General features: G+C 43.2%; 1 protein-coding gene across 3 annotated transcripts in view; it reads left to right on the forward strand.

The window, feature by feature from the left end:
* Positions 1 to 20,738, forward strand: part of USP4 (ubiquitin specific peptidase 4) — a 46,391-nt gene that overhangs the window by 16,612 nt on the left and 9,041 nt on the right. For 2 of the 3 annotated variants that reach the window (XM_048053797.2, XM_067003243.1), the window contains 6 exons: positions 1,023 to 1,181; positions 3,429 to 3,653; positions 6,145 to 6,228; positions 6,935 to 7,029; positions 19,393 to 19,584; positions 20,142 to 20,230. In XM_048053797.2, coding sequence (XP_047909754.2) covers positions 1,023 to 1,181; positions 3,429 to 3,653; positions 6,145 to 6,228; positions 6,935 to 7,029; positions 19,393 to 19,584; positions 20,142 to 20,230 — 844 coding nt within the window. Of the gene's footprint in view, positions 1 to 1,022; positions 1,182 to 3,428; positions 3,654 to 6,144; positions 6,229 to 6,934; positions 7,030 to 13,591; positions 13,723 to 19,392; positions 19,585 to 20,141; positions 20,231 to 20,738 lie in introns of those variants that run through there. The other variant, XR_010833948.1, reaches the window with a different exon arrangement.

Consider the following 20,738-nt stretch of genomic DNA (forward strand, 5'->3'; position numbering starts at 1 on the left):
AATGTTCGCGACTTGGAGGTGGTCGCATCTACCACTATTAAAGTTGTTCTGTAAACTTCTGTTCAGAGTATATATGCAGAATCAGTAGTGGACATCAGTAAAAGTGTCTTAATGTAGGTTGTTCTTATTTAAGACTGGAATAAGCATTACTTTTTACTTCATAGAGCAGTATTGTTTGTGACTTTCTAATATTGTTGCAGATAAATGACAGTGTTTGTCTCAGCCCTTCAGTCTGGGCTCTGTTGCAGTTGTCATGTTGAGTGTTAAAATGTTCTAAGCGTAACTCTGGAAGCATGTTGGATGCCGTGTGTTCAGGAGAAAACTTCTGATGGGCACTTGGACAGACCGCTCCTTCAGCTAGTTGTTGAAAGGGACGCCACAGGAAAAGCTGTTGTTTTTAGAAGCAGGAACACTAAAGGGCAGTGTTGTGCTGCATGAAGAAGCAGAGGATGTATTTGGGTGTGCTGTTCCTGGCTTTTGCTGCCCAGGCTGTTATGTCTTAGAACTTTATAGCTCTTTTTTTTTTTAATTTTTAAAGAATAGCTAGAGGCTACTGGTGACTACTGACTTCAATCTTAATTCTAAGCCAATTCTAAGCCAAGCATCTTCTGCAAGCATTTCCAATCTTGCAGTCCAACTTCTTCAAGCTACTGTCGTATAGCAAGTCTGCATTGTGGGAACTGTAGGCTTCTGTAAGAAATTAAAAGTAAAAAATGCATCAGGCAGGTAAGTTTTGTGTGTTGGTTGTTTGCAGGTTCCTAAATTAACATCTATAGTCTAGATTTCCAGTGTTACAGCACTAAATGCATTCTTCTCTCTCAAGTGTTGGTGGATAAAGTAGAAAATAGTTTGGAATATTATCTTGGCACCCTCTGTTCTGTTAGCATCCAGCTCACTGGGGTCTGCTACTAATGTAAGGTAGCATAGGGGTGATTTCTGCAAAAGCTAGGATGTGTTTTTATTCCACTTTGTTTTACACACAGCTTATATTCCCCCCCTCTAACTCTTGCATCATGTTTCAGACACAGGTTGGCCGGTTTGCTCCTCAGTTTTCAGGATACCAGCAGCAAGATTCCCAGGAGCTGTTGGCTTTTCTTCTGGATGGTTTGCATGAGGATTTGAATAGAGTGAAGAAGAAGCCCTACTTGGAGCTGAAGGATGCTAATGGCAGACCTGATTCGGTATGGTGCCCTTTACTTGAGCGTAGGGCATCCAGTGCTTCTGAGGGAGCGTAACTGGGTTTTGTGACACTTGCTGGCCTTCCTTGTCCACAGACTGCACAAACACCTTCCCTACTAGTGTGGCTGGGAGGGGAGAACCCTGCCATGCTTTGTGGCCCATACGGTTCTTCATGACACCTTGCAGCACATAGCTGTTGCTCTGTGTTATAGCAGAACATCAGTGTCCTTCCTGACAGACAGGAAGATGTGCTCACCGTACCATTCGGATACAGCTCTGCAGTGGAAAGGAAGGAAATTGATCTTGTGACATAACAGTTAGCTAAATGTAAGATTGCAGTTATTACCATAATCTTGTCTCTTGACTGCTCAGGCCCACTGTCTTCCTCCCTGTAGTTTCCTCCAGGTAGTTTGGGCAGCAGCTTTCGCATCGATCTAAGGGAAATGCTTACTGTGCAAGCAGTCGTATTTGCATGTGGCATTGGGTGGAACTGAGGATTTTCTTAAGTGAAGTTGCCCAGGTGGTTCTCAAGAAAGTGTCTGGATAAGTGTCCTGGGCACGGGGTTGTAAGCAGTGTTCTGGTAGACAGCAGCATGCTAGGCAAAATGAACTTAGAGGCCGTACTTCTCAGGTGTGCTCCCTTGTGGCCTCTAGGTGAATGTAAGCCATCAGCTGTCAGCCTGGGTTGAACAGGGTGTTTGAAATCACCAGGCAAAGCAAAGAAAGAACTTAGTTTTATGCAGAGTTGATTCACTGTAACTTGGTACTGCTGTGGATCTTGATCACATAACATTTGGTGAACTACCTGCCTCTCCTGCAGAGGCTTGACTTGATTTTTCCTCCTTTCTGGTGTTGTGGAAAGTGGGTACACTGATGTAAAAGCAACTTTACACTGTTGGGCTCCAGTTACCCACGCTACATAAAAACAGAAAACTAATTCTCTTGTGCCATTTTCCTGACAAAGTCCTGAAAAATCTCATGTTCGTTTTTTCTTCCTGCCTTTTTCTCTATCTTCTGTCAACACAGGTACACGAGCATTCTGCAAACACCTCTTAGTTTCTCTGAAGTTGCCAAACACCATGCTCACATTAAAATGAGGCACACAGTAGTGCCATGTCCTTAAGTGAAATTACATTCCCCTGATCAGGCTTTTAACTCTTGCCCTGGTACGAACAGCTGCAGCATACTGAGAAATGCAGAGTCCAGAGTAAATGTATTGTTAGGGTGGGGTAAGGCTTTAGGAGCTGTTAAAAGCCAGGTAAAGCAATTATTTTTAGGAAGTCTGTGTGAATATTTGGGTTTTTTTTTCCCTCTTAACTGGCAATAGTATAATGTTTTTTGCCTTTTCATGCGTAATACAGTGCATGTGGCAACAACACAAGAAGTATATTTAGTCTTTTTTTTTCCCCTCCAAGAAATGGTGATAGTTTTGGGATGAAGAGGATGCCCAGCATGCCTTCATTTTATTTAGGTACTTCGATATTTCTTGGTGTAGGAGGTGCACAAATGTTTCTGCCGTGTTTCCATATTGCTGCAATTACTGGAGCTAATTCCTCTGTTCTCATCTCAGCATCCTGGTTACTGGCAGTAACTGTGGAGGGGGTGTGTATGGCACTTACTTCATTTGATAAAGTGAAGATGCGCTATAAAAAATAGAGTATTGTACCGGAACCTAAAAATCTTATATTAAGATGAGCCTCTAATCACATCGAATAGACAAATGCTAGTTACTTGTTGTCCTTACATGAGGAATTTTTAAGTTGTATTGTGAAAGTCTTCAAGGGGGTTTAATTTGCCTTCTTTTGTACTTTGTTGTCAAGTAATAGACCCTTCCACGAAGAAAAACTCTGTTTTCTTGGAAGCTGTAACCACAGCTGCCTTTAAAAGCAGGGGACATCAATCCATTCCTCCTGGGGTAAAGTAGAGTTAGCAGCTTTCTGTTCTGAGGAGCAGCGTGTAACCCTGTCGCTGTCCGCTTGCTTCCGTTCGTGCTTCTGGCTTTGCTTGCATCAAAGCAAACCTGACCGAGTGAGTTGGCTATAACAGATGAATTACACTTGACTTAACACAAGGCCTTAGTTTCACTGAGAAAAATCTGTGTGCGTTAGGCTGGAAGGAGGGTAGGCCCCCCCACCCCCGTCTGTGAAATTTCTCTGTATCTGTCAGCATTAACTTTCTGAATTTTCTTTGATCCCTGTGCTTGCAGAGCCTTGGAAGTGTTGTTGAGAAAGATTTTTTTATTTTTACAGGTGGTAGCAAAAGAGGCCTGGGAGAACCATAGGCTGAGGAATGATTCTATCATTGTGGATATTTTTCATGGTCTCTTCAAATCTACACTTGTTTGTCCCAAGTGCTCTAAAGTTTCTGTGACCTTTGATCCCTTCTGTTACCTAACCCTTCCACTGCCTTTGAGGAGAGATCGTCTCATGGAAGTCACCCTGGTATACGCAGACCCACAGCGTAGACCTGTCCAGGTGAGGCATGAGTAACACGTCAATTTCTTTTTAATCTTAGTCTCTTTCTCTTAAGCTTTAAAGTTGGGACATTTTAAGTAACCTAAAAGACACTGCCTGCCTTTGGGTCAGGAGGGATGGCCTTTTTTAATTGTAAAAACCGGGATTTAAATGTGTGAAATCAAAAGGCTTTCTAAAAACTCGATTCATGAGACCAAGGTCATGGGTCAGCTGAAGGTGGCTTAATTTTTCTTGTGATGAGGTTATCTGTGTGATATGCTGTTCTTTGAAGGCAGTTATATGTTTACATCATCATGTTTACCTCATATAAAATGTACCTGGGAAAATGTACAGGTGAAACTTCTCTGACTCTAAATGAGTAAGGCCTTGCAGTTTCAAACAATTGAAAAAAACAATCCCTTTTGCAAAAAAAAAAAAGAGGAGAATGACTTGATTGCTTTTAAAGCCTGCTCATTTCCATGGTAGATTAAAGTTTTTTCTCCTTTTTTTCAAATAGGCCTGTTGGTGAGCGCACACATACCTGAAGTAACCTTCAATATTTGCATGTGTTGTGCATTAAAATTTGTGATTTCTATGTACACTGTTATTTTGGCAGAGAGGGGGTTGGTAGATGCAGTAGGCTGAATTAGCAACGAATTTGCATCCTGCTTTTTGTACAACTGTGAAATCAAGGACAGCTGCACTTGTCACCAAGGTTTTATAAAGGGAAAGAACGGGGGGGATTCATTGAGAAGCTGAGCAAGATTACTGGTGGCATAGAGGTTGAAAGGATAAATTCTACTTTGAATCAAGATAAACCAAACTTTCAGTAATTGGAGCTCTTCTAGATGAATTGGCCATGTGCCTGTCCCACATCCCACCTGCAGTCTCCCTGTAAGCAGTTATTTGCGTTTTGTGATCTCCCAGTTGAGAAGCCAGAGGTACGCACCACTACCTCTCCCCTCTGCTGTGTGACACCGTATGGGTTGTGCTAGGAGAAAGTGAACTGAGAGCCTGTTAGGGCCACAGTTGAATATGCACATAGTACAACTGAGAAGATCCCAGGGAATAATAATGATACATAGTTCCTTTTAGTCAAGGCAAGTGTATTCCACATGATTCTCTAAATGTGTGCCTGTCTATAACTACTACTGTGCCTTTGAGTCCTTCTCTAAAACATACAGTACCGATTCCTCGATGAAGAAAAGATGCCCTGCTAAATCAAGCTGTAGGTGTCTGCATTCTGGTGCACCCAAATCTTGGCATTCATGCACGTTTCTGCTTGCACAATGTCAGCTAGCCATTGTAGAAGGTCATATATCTGTCTCCAGAGAAGTGTTCAGAGCACTGAAAGCAGACTCAGTGGATTATCCAAAGTTTAGCATCTGAGGTAGGGCACTTCGCTACAGACTTGCGAGATATTTCTGCTGTACAGGGTGAAGGGTTTCTTGAATTGTGCCACTCTTACTTTTTGTAGCTCCATGCATGTGGTGTACAGCCAAGCACCCACACAGCACCTCACTCCCCACACCCGCCCCTGAATGGGAAGGGAGAAGAATAGGAAGAACAAAAGCACAGTTTAATAGATGAAGGGGAAGTGGGGATGATGACACAAATAACACAAAGGAGATCACTCACCACCTCCCGTAAGTGAGCCAGTGCCCAAATCACCCCTTCTGTCTCTAACACAGTTATTTTTGCTGAGCATCAGGTTGTAAGTGTGGAATAGCCCTTTGGCCAGTTTGGGACAGCTGTCCTGGCTGCATCCCCTCCTGGCTTCTTGCCCACTCCCAGCCTATCTGCTGCGAGGGCAGAGCGGGGAGAGACAGCCTTGACACTGCTCAGCAGTGGCTAAAACATTAGTGTGATATCAGCATTGTTTTAGCCACCGGTTCAAAGCATGGCGTCACGCAGGCTGCTATGAGGAAGATTAACTACATCCTCGCCAGACCCAGTGCAGTGTAGTGCCCCGTGTGTCCTATGCTGGGTGAGCTCTGAGTGTGTCCAGAACAGAGCTTTTAAAAGAAGTAAGCTACGCTCGGTGCAGATGATGTTTCCAGTCAACTGCAAGCTTGAGTCATCTGATCTGCTCAGGCAGATCCATCCGCATATGCAGTACACACGAGTTTGCCATCCTGCTTTTCAAGATCAGGGAAGAATGGCTATAGGATTTTTTTTCTAAATTCATAAAATAACCCAGCAGGGTTATCTACTCAGCAGGTTGTCGTGTGTGCTTCTTTTTTTGTATTTTTTGTGTGTGTGTGTGTTATGCTACAATTAAGCCTTACCAAAGCAGGACGCCAGCTGTTTAAGGCTCTTTTGTTCCCTCCAAATCCTGGCTGTGTAAGGTAGAGCTGAAATCCAGAAAACCTTAATGTGTGTGTCTGTGACCTTAACTTCAGCAGAACTCCTACAAAGTTGAAGTTTTGTATCCATTGTCTTGCCCTCTGCCTTGGTTTATTTTATGGGTTTATTTTGCCTTGTGTAAGCATGATGTTATCTTTGTTTCTAGTACCGGGTCGTGGTGCCAATGATGGGGGCCATCTCAGATCTGTGTGAATCACTCTCCAAAATTTCTGGGGTTCCTGCAGAAAATGTAAGGAAAAATTCTAACATAGTGATTTTGATAAATGTTTTTTTCTTCTCGAAGCATTTTGGTGTCTTAGCTTTTAAATGGCTAATAAGCTTAGTCATATGTTTCTGTCATTATTCCATTAGAAGTTTGAATGCAGTTTTTAACTGTAAAATAAATCATTAAATGTCTGTGTATTCTATTCACTCCAGCATTTCTGATAGTGTAGTTTCTTAGTAATGTGAGATGCTCAGTCTGTTTTGGGTCCACCTCCTGTTGGACATCCTTTTGGTAACAAAGGGATCAGGTGAGCTTTTTATAAAGTGAATGATTTCATAGGTGATGGGGAATCTTTTCAGGATGCTAGCGTAGCACTTCATTTTATGTCAGTTAATTACAGATGTGACTGATCTCTGCTTAAAATCATAGCCTGTTGTCACTCTGATGTTGAGATTTGTGCTGTTGTTTCTACCAGCCTGATTAGCAGCTGTAGGAACTGCATCTCCCTGATACCTCTGTAAAATCAATCTGTTGCTTGCTTTGTTTTTCTGATTTATCTTAATGAATACAGCTGATTAGCTGCTGGTGCTTTTACAGAAAGCAGAGTACTAATGATAGATATGCTGAAAAATCACAACAAGAATGAATAAACTGTTGCTTGAATTTAGTTTGCCTAAGTTTATGTAAGTAGTTATTATAATCTCTTTGCAAATATCACTTGCTGTTCTAGATGGTGGTGACAGACGTGTATAACCATCGATTCCACAAAATCTTCCAAATGGATGAAGGTTTAAATCATATCATGCCAAAAGACGACATCTTTGTGTGAGTAAAGTGGGAAGATGCCATGATGCAAAGAACGTTACAGAATATTTGCTTCAGTTTCAGAATATAAAACCCGAACCTTTCATTTTTCTCAAAACCTAAGCCTTCCTGTAGACCCTTTCCACGTGGCTCCTACTTTTGTGCCTCAAGCTTCTAACTTTACGCTCCAAATCAGTTCAAAGCCTTGGAAATGATGTTAGAATAGCATCAAGTCTAAGCTGTTGCAGTGTGCCTCTCATAACACCGATGCAGTTGTTACAGCACCCAGCTAACTGTGACTGGAGTTTTTGATAGACTCCTGACTGGTGCTTACTCAGTTTTTTGTGTCTGACTGCAGAGGACTGTGTAGACTTCCCTCAGGGGTTACAAGTGACTCCAGTGAAGCTGAGGATTTGGTTGTGCTTGTTGTTTGGTGTACATACGGTGAATGAGATGACTTAGCTATCTGGGAGGAGAGCAAAAGTAGTGTTCCTCTGCTGCAGCTGAGCAATGGAAAATAGTGCATGTGAAATGTAAAACAGACTCTGGGGGCTAGTAGCTGAACCTGGAGCTTGCGAGGTCCAATTCAGACCTTCATAAGAAGTCCTGTCTTTCTCACTTGAGAGTATTCCAGAGCAACAATGCTATTTCTAAAAAATTCTGCTGGTCTGAAGCCCTGCACTAACATACTCTGGCACAATGTGTACCTTGCACCGAGTGGAGTGCGGTGACGTTCTGCTCGGTGCTGTTCTGTTGTGCCATCTGCTGTGACCGCTGCTGAGAAGGAATGGCTGGTTGTTTCTGGAAGTCCTTGTCGTACCGGTTGGTTTCTGCAATGACAGTTGAAGGTGAGGCTGGTTAGGGTGCCTTGGAAGGACATTTGGTGTCTGTGAAATCCATTTTGTTATGATACTGTAAGGCATTAGGTTGCAATCGAGCCTTTCTCCAAAGCTCGTACAATGTAGAAAACACAAACGTAATGTTACAGTGCTCTTTCCGAAGTCCAGCACGGAGAATCTCCCAGCTGCCCCTTGGGATTGTTTCTGTAACTTTGAGGAACTTGGTAATTGCAACAAAAGAATTTTCTTAAGTGAGTAATCTGTTGCATATTCCTCCACAGAAAACTACTGTGTCTTCATTAGCTCTGCTCCTGGGTTGCTGAGGAAGCATTAGCTCAACTGCAGCCCAGTTCTTTGCAGTGACCGTTTCCTTCTGTGCAGGCTTAACTGTAAATGAGGTCATGCTGTGTGTGAGTCATAGCAGTGAACTGACCTGGGCTAAAAATAACACTACAAGAAAGGGGAGAGGCAGCAGGAGGAAACTTTGCTAATCCTATTTTTCCACGTAACCCTCTTAAGATGTCTTCTGCGCTATGGGGCAAAACAAGCAGCCAGGCAGGCACCAGAGTGGGAATTAGGAGAAAGTTGTGCACCAGAACTACTTGAAGGGATGATACCACCAAGAAAAAGTAATGTAAAATTGTATACTAAAACCCAGCCTTTTTACTGAAAGGAAGTACCAAAACATGACAGAGAAGTACTTGTTCCTAACATGCAAAACTCTTTATATAATCACTTAATTAAGGATATATGAGAGATTGACGGTACATCAGTTCTGTGGTAAGATCCTTACAGGGTGGTGATGGGGAGCAATCAAAGTAGGTCTTCAGCGTGTGGTTTCTGATCTGCAGTTCCAAGTGATTCTCTAGTGATTTTTACCCTTCTGCTATTGCTGTCTTGTAGAACCTGAGGTGTGAAGGTGGTGGGAATGTAGTGGCACTGGTAGGAACTTTGAATCTTTGAAAATTGTCACAGAAAGGATTCAGTTGAAATTCAGAATAGATACTTTAGTTTTTTTTTCATTGAGCTCTTGCAAAGTGATGGCACTAAGAACATGCTGAAGGCGAGCTTTTTAGTGTATGTGCTGTGTATTTTTAATAACTTTTGTATTAAGAAACTAAGATTTTCTTTAGTTTTTCTTTAGGAAACGTTTTTATTTTTTCTTTACATGTAGCTCGTGTCCTGAGGAATCCCTGAAGATCTCTGAATAAGAGCTCTTCAGCAAGTTGAAACTGTCATGTATAAGTTGAAGCTTTCTAAATCATGTACTTAAGGGCTATGAGAATGATCTGAGTTGCTTTTGGAGAGCTCATCTTCTCTGCTTGGACTTGGTACATTGTTACCAAAATGTGAATCGCTTCCAAAGTAATGTGAATATTTTTATCCTACTGGCTTCAAAACGTATTTTCCATTGAGAAATTTACTCATAGCCATGGAGTTGCATTTCTTCCTCCTGCTTCTTGCAGAAAGGATGATTTAATACCAGGTAGAGGACTCTTTCATAGAACCTGCCCTGGCACTTCCAGCTGACATACTGGCGACCCTTTGGCATTTTCCTTCACTTCTGGGGCTTCCGTGGGTTACCTGCTTGCTGCTTTTAGATCAGAAGCACACGCAACTGACTTGTACCTGTCACTACTGTTCTTCTTGGGGTTGGACTCAGGCACTGAAATGTGAATTTTCTTTGTGGACCTCTTCTCCAAAACCAGCACACAAGCGGCCCCATTTATTCCTCTTGTGTTGTTGGGTTACTTTGTTCCTTCTAGCCTCGTTGGTTTAGTGTTCCTAAAATTTCCTGCGTGTTAATGTTCTAAGCAAGAAAATAGCTTGTACCCCATGTGCTGGTTGGGTAACACTCAGCATTCATTTGCCTTAGTTGTGCTGGTAGAACTGTGGAACTAGAGGATGAGCTAGATCAGGATATGGGTCAGGTCCCTGTCCAGTGTGCTGTGCTGCTCTGTGCATCGCTGTGCTGGTATAGATGAGGAAATGGCCCGAGAGTGGGACAGGGTATGATTAATCAAATACTTCCCAGCTGCTCCTCAGTCTCTAGTCCTAGTGGTACGCTTCTGGTGGAAGTTATCAACAGGGACTGCAAAGTGTTTACAGCCTTCCTGAAGGTGCTGCGTGATGCTTCACTAATGAGTGAGACATCAGACGGCCTATGTTCAGATTGCTGCCGATAACTTCAAGGTTTTCTGATATCCTAGCAATTTATTTACCTGCTTTCATTATATGCAAACATCTTGCTGTTTATTAAATGGGGGAATGAGAAATATTTCCAAATATCTCAAGTCCTTCAATTCTTCCACCTGTAAAGAGCAAACTTGCTACACTTGAAACCAGAAGTATGTAATTGAAATCACATATAGCTGAGAAATAGTTTATTTCTCTCAAGTCAGTGAAGAAGACTTGAGTGCCCAGTAAAAGTATTTTGTTCTTTAGGCTTAAATTAAGGCTAGTTCTTCAGAGAAGTGATGCAAAGACTTTTGCATCTTAGGACTTGAAGCATGGCTCTGCATCTTCGTAGTCCACAAAACCTTTAGCTTGGAAAAGATTCTCTTGGGCTGAGTGGCGATGTAGTTGGGTGTATATCTTGTCTACACTGTATAATATATCTCTCCTCTGTTCCTGAAAGAAAACTGTCTTTGTGTTGATTAATAAGGGGAGCAGCTGCCTTCTATTAGAAAGTAGGTGTAATGTTTTTACAACTACAGCAGTTTCACCTAAAATTCACAATTAAAAGATCACTATTTAACCAATGATGCTAACCCATCAAGTGCTTTTTAGCAGTACATTTGCAAGAGTATATTACCACAAAATAAACTTCTAAGAAAGCGTTCTGTAGTGTTAAATTGGCCCGAGAAGATAACAATTGATTTATATGCAAGGAAGAAAAACTCTGTTAAGCTGTTTGTCTACCATGTTTTGAAGACACTATTTTTCCTAAGATTTTCCTAAGAATCACTGAAGTTCCTCATGTAATAACAAGAGTAACAGAAAATATGAGATTTTTAACATTAATAACTTCTGTTACAAATAAAATGGGAAATCTGCACCATCGTAGGACATTGTGCCTGCAGTTCAGCAAACCTGAGTGAGAAGTACATTAGCTTTCATTTGAGGAAAAGTCAACGAGAGAGAGATCTGATAATCCTGGTATCTTTTACATTGTGTGTTTTTAGGTACTAAATGTTAACCTAGGGTGGTGTATGCAACCCAGGATATGACTGTTGAGGACCATGGACTTGTTTGTGGTTTACATTAAGGATATTTTCTAGAATCAAAAAGTCTACTGTACTTAAATTTGTGATATTCACTGTCACAGATACTCAAACTCTTTCTGAATTGATGTTTCATTGATCCCTGCACCTCCTTGTCCCTTTTATGTGCTGACTATCTGTTCTTGTTTTCCACTAACATCCAGTGGCAAGACTTCCTTGTTGGCAAATTGTAATGTGTACATCTCATCACTATGTTTGAAGTCATTGAAGTTAGATGGAAAGTTCCTTTCACTGGCAAGAAAACAAAGTGCAAGTAACCAACTAATTCAAAATAGTTTAATCAGTACAGCATATTCAGAAATAGGTTCTTAGATGTACATTTCAGAAACTTATATTTAAAAATTGCAAACTGATCAGTGGGTCCTTTGTGTATTTTTTTTTCTTAAGTATTTTGATGGGTGTTCTCACAGGTCTCTTCATTTGTTTCTTCCTTCTCTCCATGCCAAGGGAATTATGAGAAAAGCTGTGATAAGCTGAAGGCAGCACCCTTCCCTGCCTCTCACCAGAGTTTGAATAACCTTTTTTAATTGTGTAAAATTTTCCTCATTTGAAAAGTACTCCTCCCTTCCACTGAAAAAAGCAAAACAAGGTGGTGGTAGTAACTGTCTGCGGTTGTTTGCTAGAGCGTGAGCAAAGAACGCAAAGGACGAGTATGCAGTAACTGGGGGAGCTGTGGGGCCCCAAGGCTCCGATTTCACAAGGAGCTGCATCCAAATTGGGTTTGTCTCGTGCCTTGCTCTCCTTGTCTCCATCTAAAGAGGTTGCCAGACAGAGTCCAGCAGAAGGTCTTTCACTTTGATTTTGCTGGGTTCGTATTTTACATCTGTTCCTGCTGGGCTTGTGCAGGAGAAGAAAAGCCGCTGTCAGCTGAGCAGAAGGAGCAAGGCTGTTCTTTTCTAGCTGGAGAATGATTTCATGAAATTACTTCTTACAAATACCTTGGTATAGAAATTGAGGCTGTTAGCTACCGCTCTTAAGTTGACTCAGGACTGTGAAGTTTCAATGTAAATGGTCAGTCTCTGGCAGTATTTTCTCCAGGTTTGTTTCACTGAAAGCAGTAGGCAAACCAGAGCTTGCATGTGAAAACAATATCCATGTTGCTTCGACAGACTTCTGATGCTCGAGTATAGTGCACTAGCCAGTGGGCAACACACATCTCAGTTCAAAATTCAGTTCCAAATCTAACACTCTAATCTTAGTTCAAACATCTAATACCGTAGAAGGTCTGTGCCCCTGACACTGTTTGTTTGTTTGTTTCATTTTTAAAAATAAAAAATGACAGTACTACTGTTAGAAATTTTGTTGTCTTGCTTTTGGCACCAGGGTCTGGTTACTGAGCAGAATGTCTTTCCTTGAAATGCTTTGCTTAAAAATATCACTGAGCAGGAACTTGCAGAGCATGGAGCAGGAAGAGTGTCGTAGCTGGGATGTACTCTGTTTTACTTAGAGTTGGCTTGACAAAGGAAGAGGTCTTTTGGCACAGGCATTTCAGTCTGGACTGCACTGTTGAAACAATATTTGTGAAATATGCAGTACATGGGATGTACAGAATATTGAACTTGCACCTTTTAAAAGTGATTTTAGTGGTCAGAAAGCTGTACTTTTTCCTGTTTTCACTCAAGATAGGGAGCTCGTCAACTTTCTGTGACTTTGCAGTGCATGTGGGCTGTTTTGAGACTTGCACTGTGAATTTTCATGTCCTGCTAAAGTGGTGGGAGGAGGAAGAAGAGTGCCCTTGCACTCCATTTGGACTTTAAGCTGAATGGACAGTAATTTTTTTTTAATTGATACTGGATGGCTAAGATGTATTTTTCCTTTCAGCTGATGTTTCTGTTTTATTGATTCTCATGGTATATTACCTGTTATGCTCTCTGATAGCAAAACCTCTAAAAAAAAAATAAAAAGAAAAATGAATTGCTACTGGACTTTCAAAGTGATAAGCATTCCAAAATGAATCTGACTCCATTTACACAAGAGGACAACGATGTTGGTTTTTTTTTCTCCAGTGGAGAGGGATTTGGGACTAGAATTCTCCAAGCCCATTCTATCACAGGGCCTTGTACTCATACCTCTCTTTGTGATAGGCTTGGAAACGTAGTATAGTCCTGATGGCAGAGTTATTAATATTTAGCATCAGCGAAGAGGTAAGGTACTTGCTGAAATAAAGGGTTTTGATATAAGGAAGGTTGCTGGCATGACACATGGAGCTGTGCAGCCAAAGAACAGTGGGACTAACCCACTTATTGCAGCATTGTAAACGTTTGTCTGCAGTCATGGTGGTACTGTGAGAGGACAGGGAGTTCTGTGGCAAATGACCAGAAAGTCACTCATGAAAAGGTGGTCTGCAAATCAATTTGACAAAATCGTTTCAGTGTTTGTGCTGAATGCTCTCATTCTCCAGGCTAAGCAGAGAGCAGCATTCAGCACATAACCAAAACGCTTACTATTTCTTTTTCTTAGGTTCCATGAAGTGCAGCCCCACTAGGACCTCCGGCTCCCGCTCCAATGTAACACCCCTCATGCACCATGCTGGTGATATCACATCACCCAGGGATCCCGCTGGAGCTCGGAGCCGGCCTACAAGGGGTCAGGTAAGTGCTACTGGAAAGCAGACTCCATGGCCCACTGCTATATGGGCACAATTCTTAGTATTTCTTCTTAGTTCCTAAGACCTAAGAAGAAAAATGTTTCGATTGATAAACCAGATCTCCCTGTTCTCTTAGCCTGGCTAATGGAGCATATAATGCAACGTGTATTGCTTACGTGGATGAAAGTTGCACAAATTGATTTGCAGGTCACCTTTAACCTATCAAAGCTGCATAGTTTAATAAAATATATTTGGTTTGGCATACGTACTGTGTTTTTTGCATTCTCTTACAATATGCTGTGTTTTATGTTTAGGTGGTCTTGAAAACCACAATTGGCTGCAGAAAGGTCAAGTTTGTTACTGTGAAGAGCTAGAACAGTTATTGCACTGTTAGGTCAGCAAACCAGCTAGCCCAGTAGTTTTGTGTGAAATCTAAAATGTGTGAGACTGTAGCAAGCTAATCTAGGAAGCTTGTTCTCAGTTGTTTGCTTGTTTACAAGAGCTTGTATCCCTTCCAGTATGTGTTTGTATTCTTTAACCTTTAGAAAAATCTTACTGGTTGAGTACCCTCATCCTTTTTAATCCTGCTCCTCTGCACGACTTGTAAAATCCTGTGACAGACTTCTAAAGGGCAATCTACCTGTTGTCTAAAAATGTTTTACTTTCAGTTTCATGTCTCCTAGTTCACTCGATTGTGTTTTTTCTCATGTTATGAAAGAAAGTAAACAGATTAGGAGTATCTCCGTTTCCCAGAAGAGATAGAATACGTGCTTTGTTTTCACTCAGGCTTTTTTTCTAGGCCTCTGTTCATTCTTATTGTCAACTTCTGAAAATACTGTAACTTCACAGCAGCGTGTCCGGGTTGATGTGGAATGGTAATCCTGTTCGGGTGGATCTGTTTGTCAGCTTCTTCAGTAGCATTTTTCTACCCTTCTCTGTTCACTTACAAAATATGCTTGTTTTCTTGGTTGTTGCTATGTACTGACCTGTGACCCACGCAGTGTTTTCCAGCTGTATTTAATGTTACATCCCAGTGCTCTGGAGGGAATGTTTGAATAACACACTGTAGTGTGTGTGGGTAGGTATGTGATAGATAGGTATCTGTGGTAGATATATTACCCTGGCATTTAGCTCAGACTGTCTTCTGCTTGTAGTGCCCTTTCACATTGCCCTGCCTTGTCTTTCCTGTAGTTTTTCATGTTCCTGTGCTCTTGCTTAATGTTAATTTGCAAAGGATCAAAAGTGAGCTACTTCATTGCTCGGTGCCTCCTTTGTGAATAGTAACCATAAGCCTGAAGCTTCCTGGTGCTCTTTTGTCAGGTTGAAGGCTGGTCAAGGCCATCCCTGTTTGCTGGTGCTTCACTGAAAAACATCTGTAAACAGCTGTCGTAAATTATAAAGGGAACGTTCACTGTGGTAGCTGGTGAGCAGATGGCTGATTTATAAAACCATGTTGTGTAATCTGGTGTAGCGTCATCTTTATCTTCTATTATTTCAATCAAATTCTAGGGTACAGAAGTACAGTTCATTGTCATCTAATTCCCTGTATCAGCTCTGTAGGCTTCCTTAAAATGTGGATAAAGTATTTTCTTAATTTCTTTAATTGATTTTTTGTATTCTTCTTGAAGAGATTCAGAAAGTGATCCTGATTCTGATACGTCTGCCTCTAAAACTAGAATAACAGCCGTTCTGCAGCGGAGTAGGTAGAGGGGCACTCGAGTAACCAAGCTGGGATGTTCTAGTAAGAAGTTTGCAAGACGCTCTCTTGAGGAGTGTTGTAAGGGTACAGCACGCTGGCTGTTTGTGGTGGATGACGCCTGTGTGCGGGTAATACTTAGCTTTTCATTGTTTCCCATCTGTTCCGTCACAGAGGCAGGATTTCGTACAGGACCTGCGTGAGGATGGAGTGTAAATGGGGGCTGCTTTAATCAGCAGTGTAGGTGGTGTGAGAGGCAGTCACCAGAATGCTGAGGAACGTGTACATCTTGGGCAAGTCGTGTACTGGTCTGTTTTGTAGGAGACCAGCCTAAAGGGTCTCATAGGACCTGGAGTTAATCATCGGTGATACTCTGAGTATTATGGTCTCCTGTTATTTAAACAGTACTAAGTAAAATAATTCAACTCTTTGTGGTGCTGTTTCTCAGGAAACTTCAGAAGGTGCAAACTGTATCCAGTGCTGTTGGTTCACTGAATAGCATCGATAGTGTAGAAAACCTCAGCAGTCATTGTCATTGGATTGTCATATGCACGCTTGCTCTTGGAGGGCTGTGCTAATCGCTAGTGCTCCTGGAGGCTGGGATGAAACTCTCTGAAGGGATATTTTTCTTCATGCTTTCTACTGACATACATAGACTCAGAGAAAGCTTCAAGCTGGGATCCAGACTTTTTTTCTAAATAGAATGAAGTAGAACTGCAACTCTGAAATTGTTCCACTCCCTGCCCTGCAAGGGTCTCCTGAACACAGGAGCAAAAATCTGTTTCTTGGCTCTCGAGAGAAAGAAAGTGGCTTCTCTGATGTAAGAGAGCTGTTGAGAGTTGGTATGTCCAGATATGTGATTGTGGTTATGTTTAGTGGCATCTTTTCAGGAAATATTTATTTTTCTTTCCTGAAAAAACTTTTCAGTTTTAATGAAAAAAGAAATATAAGCCTGGGACAGGTGACTCACCAAGTTAAAGAGCAGTATGACTTGGCATTCCTGAGATCTCATAAATATTTTCTAATGAATAGTCTCAGAAGACATATCGGGGTGAAAAATGCAATAGTGTTGGGCCATGTAGTTTTTTTGACACTTATAAAAGCGAGTATCTGATGTTGCTGTTTCATCCAGTAGCACAAGCTGTGTCTGTTTTCTCACTGCTCGCTGGAGCTGTTTGTTTTCATAGAATCACAGGATGATTTGTGTTGGAAGGGACTGTAAAGATCATGTAATTCCACCCACCCTGCCACGGGCAGGGACACCTCCAATCAGCCCAGGCTGCCCCCAGCCCCATCCAGCCTGGCCTTGGGCACTGCCAGGGATGGGGCAGCCTGGGCCAGGGCCTCACCACCCTCTGAGTGAAGGATTTCTTCCTTGTATCTCATCTAAACCTACCCTCTTTTAGTTTAAAGCCATTACTCCTTGTCCTGTCACCACACCCTCTGACAACGAGTGCCTCCACAGCTTTCCTGTAGCTGCCGTTAGGCATGGGCAGGCTGCTGAGAGGTCTCCCCGGGGCCTTCTCTTCTCCAGGCTGAACAGCCCCAGCTCCCTCAGCCTGTCTTCATAGGAGAGGTGCACCAGCCCCTTGTTCGTCTCTGTGGGCCTCCTCTGGACTCACTAGTACATCCCTGTCCTTCTTGTGCTGGGGGCCCCAGACCTGAGCGCAGGGCTCCAGGTGGGGTCTCACAAGAGCAGAGGGGGACAATCCCCTCCCTTGCCCTGCTGGCCATGGTGATTTTGGTGCAGCCCAGGATAGGGTTGGCTTTCTGGGCTGCAAGAGCACGTTGCTGGTTCGTATTCAGGTTTTTGTCTACCAGCACTGTCAAGTTCTTCTCTGCAAGGCTGCTCTTTATCTCTTGTTGCCCAGCCTGTGTTTGTGCTCGGCACTGCCCCAGCCCAGGTGCAGGACCTTGCACTTGGCCTTGCTGAACCTCACGAGTTTCACCCAGGCCCACCTCTTGAGCCTATCCAGATCCTTCTGGATGGCATCCCTTCCCTCCAGTGTGCTGACCACACCACACAGCTTGGTGTCATTAGCAAACTCGCTGAGGGTGCACTCAGTTTCACTGTACATACTGCCAGCCAAGGTGTTAAGTACTGCCGCTCCCAATTCCAGCCCCTGAGGAATTCTGTCACTGATCTCCACCTGGACATTGAGCTGTTGACTGCAACTCTCTTGAGTGCAACCATCCGGACGGTTCCTTATCTGCTTACTGGTCCATCCATCCAATCCAAGTCTCTCCAGTTCAGAGACAAGGATATCATGGGGGACAGTGTCAAATGCTTCATACGAGACCAGGTCGGCCACATCAGCTGCTCTTCCCTTATCCGTGAATGCCGTAACCCCATCGTAGAAGGCCACCAGATTTTTCAGGCACAATTTGCCCTTAGTGAAGCCCTGTTGGCTGTCACCAGTCGCCTCCTTATTTTCCATGGACCTCAGCAGAGTTTCCAGGAGGATCTGCTCCATGACCTTGCCGGGCACAGAGGTGAGACTGACTGGCCTGTAGTTCCCTGGGCCTTCCTTTTCTCCCTTTTTAAAATGGGGATTGTTTCCCTTCTTCCAGTCACTGGGAACTTCACCAGACTGCCACAGCTTCTTAAATGTGATGGAGAGAGGCTTAGCAACTACATCCGCCAGTTCCCTCAGGACTTGCAGATGTGTCTCATCAGGTCCCACGGACCTGTGCACTTTCAGGTTCCTTAGATGGTCTCAGACCTGATTTTCTCCTACAGTGGGCAGTTCTTCATTCTCTCAGTTTCCCTGCCTTTGCCTTCTGCCCCCTGGGCTTTGTGGCTAGAGCACTTGCCAATGAAGACTGAGGCAAAAAGTCACTGAGTACCTTAGCCTTCTCTGAGTCGTGGGTAACCAGGTCTCCTGTTTCCTTACGGAGAGGGCCCACAATTTCCCTTTATCAATCTTCCTTTATCAATGATGTACTTGCACAAGCCTCTCTTGTTGCCCTTGATGTCCCTGGCCAGATTCAGTTCTGTCTGGGCTTTAGCTTTCCTAACCTGATCCCTGGCTGCTCAGACAGTGTCTCTGCATTCTTCCCAGATTGCCTGTCCTTGCTTCCACTGTCTGCATGCTTTCTTTTTGTGCTTGAGTTTTGCCCGGAGCTCCTTGTTCATCCATGCGGGCCTCCTGCTGTTTTTGCCTGGCTTCCTCTTTGTTGGGATGCATTGTTCCTGAGTCTGAAGGAGGTGATCCTTGAATATCAACCAGCTTTCTTGGGCTCCTCTTCCCTCCAGGGCTTTGTCCCACGGTATTCTGCCAAGCAGACCCTTGAAGAGGCCAAAGTGTTCCCCCAAAGTCCAGGGTAGCAAGCTTGCTGTGCTCCCTCTTTGCTGCCCTCTGAATACAAAACTCCCCCATTTCATGATCACTGCAACCAAGGCTGCCCTTAAGTTTCACGTTCCCCACCAGTTTCTTCCAGAATGTTTCTGTTGTGTTTACAGCCCTTGGATTTTTCTGTGAAGCAATGTTTCCCAACCCTTGGTTTCCTGAAGCATTGGCTGGTCACTGGTGTGAGCCCAGGCTATTAACTGTACAAGAGGCTGGGGGAGAGCAAGACCTAAGGTGTTGAGAGGGTTTCTGCCTCTAGATGGAACAAACACTGTTTCAGGGATTTAGAAGTTCATTCAGTATTTTCCACTGATGCCGTGGTTTGGTTGAAACAACATCTAGTTGTCAGGGTAGCGTTTGGGGACACCACAATATGGATGTAAATATAGGAGGTAAAGGCAGAGGGAAGGTGAGAGCTGAGCTGATTGCAGGTATGTATCCTGTGCCAGTGTGGGCCGTGGGAAGTGTTCAGGAAACATCTTTGACACGAAGGCACGGAATACAACCCTTTTTGTCCTTCTCAGCAGACCATGGTGGAGAGAGTTGTTGGACTGAGTTAATATTGGTTCTACCTGCTGTGCTTCTCGGCAGTACAAATAACTTGTGGAAATACCTGTCTTTCAAACAGATACGAAGTTTGCAAGCCAAGCGAGGATGGCTCAGAGTATGTTACTCTCTCCGTTTACTTTCGGGAAAAGACAGTGAGGCAATCCAGCAACACTTCAGGCACCGTTCTGTTTGGGCAGCCGCTACTGATATCCGTGCCGAAACACAAGCTCACTGTGGATCACTTGTACGTTGTAGTTCTGGAGCAGATCAGGTAAGCCACGTCTACGTCTATACCTGTGCAGAATTCTAGGGTTTCCTTATTGAGTTAGACCGCAATAAGATCACTGAATCCTTTTTACTGGGAATTTTTCTTCCTCGATCTGTTTGTGGAATACCAACCAGCACTTGGATTATGTAAGTGTCTGGAGGCCACGAGGGCATCTCAGGGTCCTGGTTTTCTGGGCTCTGTAGAAGCAGGGGCTGTGAGATGATGATGATACTGGTGGTGGTCCCAACAGAAGTTACCTGCTTGCAAAACACATCAGGAGCACAACTTGGGAAACGTTTTGAGGGCTCTCCTGTATCTCCTTTGATGGGTCACCGTAACTTATTTTTATGCTACTTCTACCTGTAAAACTTGGTACAAGCAGTGAAAACATAAACTTACTGAATTTTTTGTTTGACTCTGAGAACTCCCAGTGTGTGGATGCTGGTTTGCTGAGGGGAATTGGATGGCAGGGACTGTTATTACTGGTGGTGGAGAGGGTGCAGTAGTTCTGATGTACAGCTTCGTTATGATAGTGTCATAAAAATATTACCTCTGTTTAGTCGCTACGTGAAACTCCCCTTGGCAGAAGAGTACTCTACGCCCTGCACAGACAAAGGAACCTGCAATGGCTCCAGTGGTGTGGCTGAAGGTAAAGTCTTTCAAAATTGGTTGGAAGCTTTTCAGCTTAAAGCTTCTGTCAGCATTTAGTTTGTGTTGTGCGTAAGTGGCTTAAGCTCCAGTAGATAGATTTTAGCTTTACACAGAGATGAAATTGCATTGTTGCATAGGACTTTGTCATGGTGTGGTGAAGATTCCCGTTGACCGTTTTCCTTCTTAGAGAGATCAGATGTCAGCAAGCAACAGGTGGAGAACAAGGTGGTGTGCATTTGTCCCGATCAGTGTTAGTGAAGTTCTTGGTTCTCTATTAGGTGTTCAGGTGCCTCCCTCTAGAGGAGAATCCTTTCTTAATGTGCCCTTTGTGATGAAAACCAGCCTGTTAGATCCTATGAAGACAAGTTTTGGCGAAATGCAATGAAAACAGTATTTTGTATTCCTGGACCTAGAATCATGGGGTATTGTGCCTAGATTAGATGTTTACAAGGAAGCTTTTGATGGTGATGAGAAATACATGCTTCCCTTCCCTTCTAGAAAGTATT

This window comes from Anser cygnoides, chromosome 10, assembly GCF_040182565.1.
Source record: "Anser cygnoides isolate HZ-2024a breed goose chromosome 10, Taihu_goose_T2T_genome, whole genome shotgun sequence".
NCBI classification, from domain to species: Eukaryota; Metazoa; Chordata; class Aves; order Anseriformes; family Anatidae; genus Anser; species Anser cygnoides.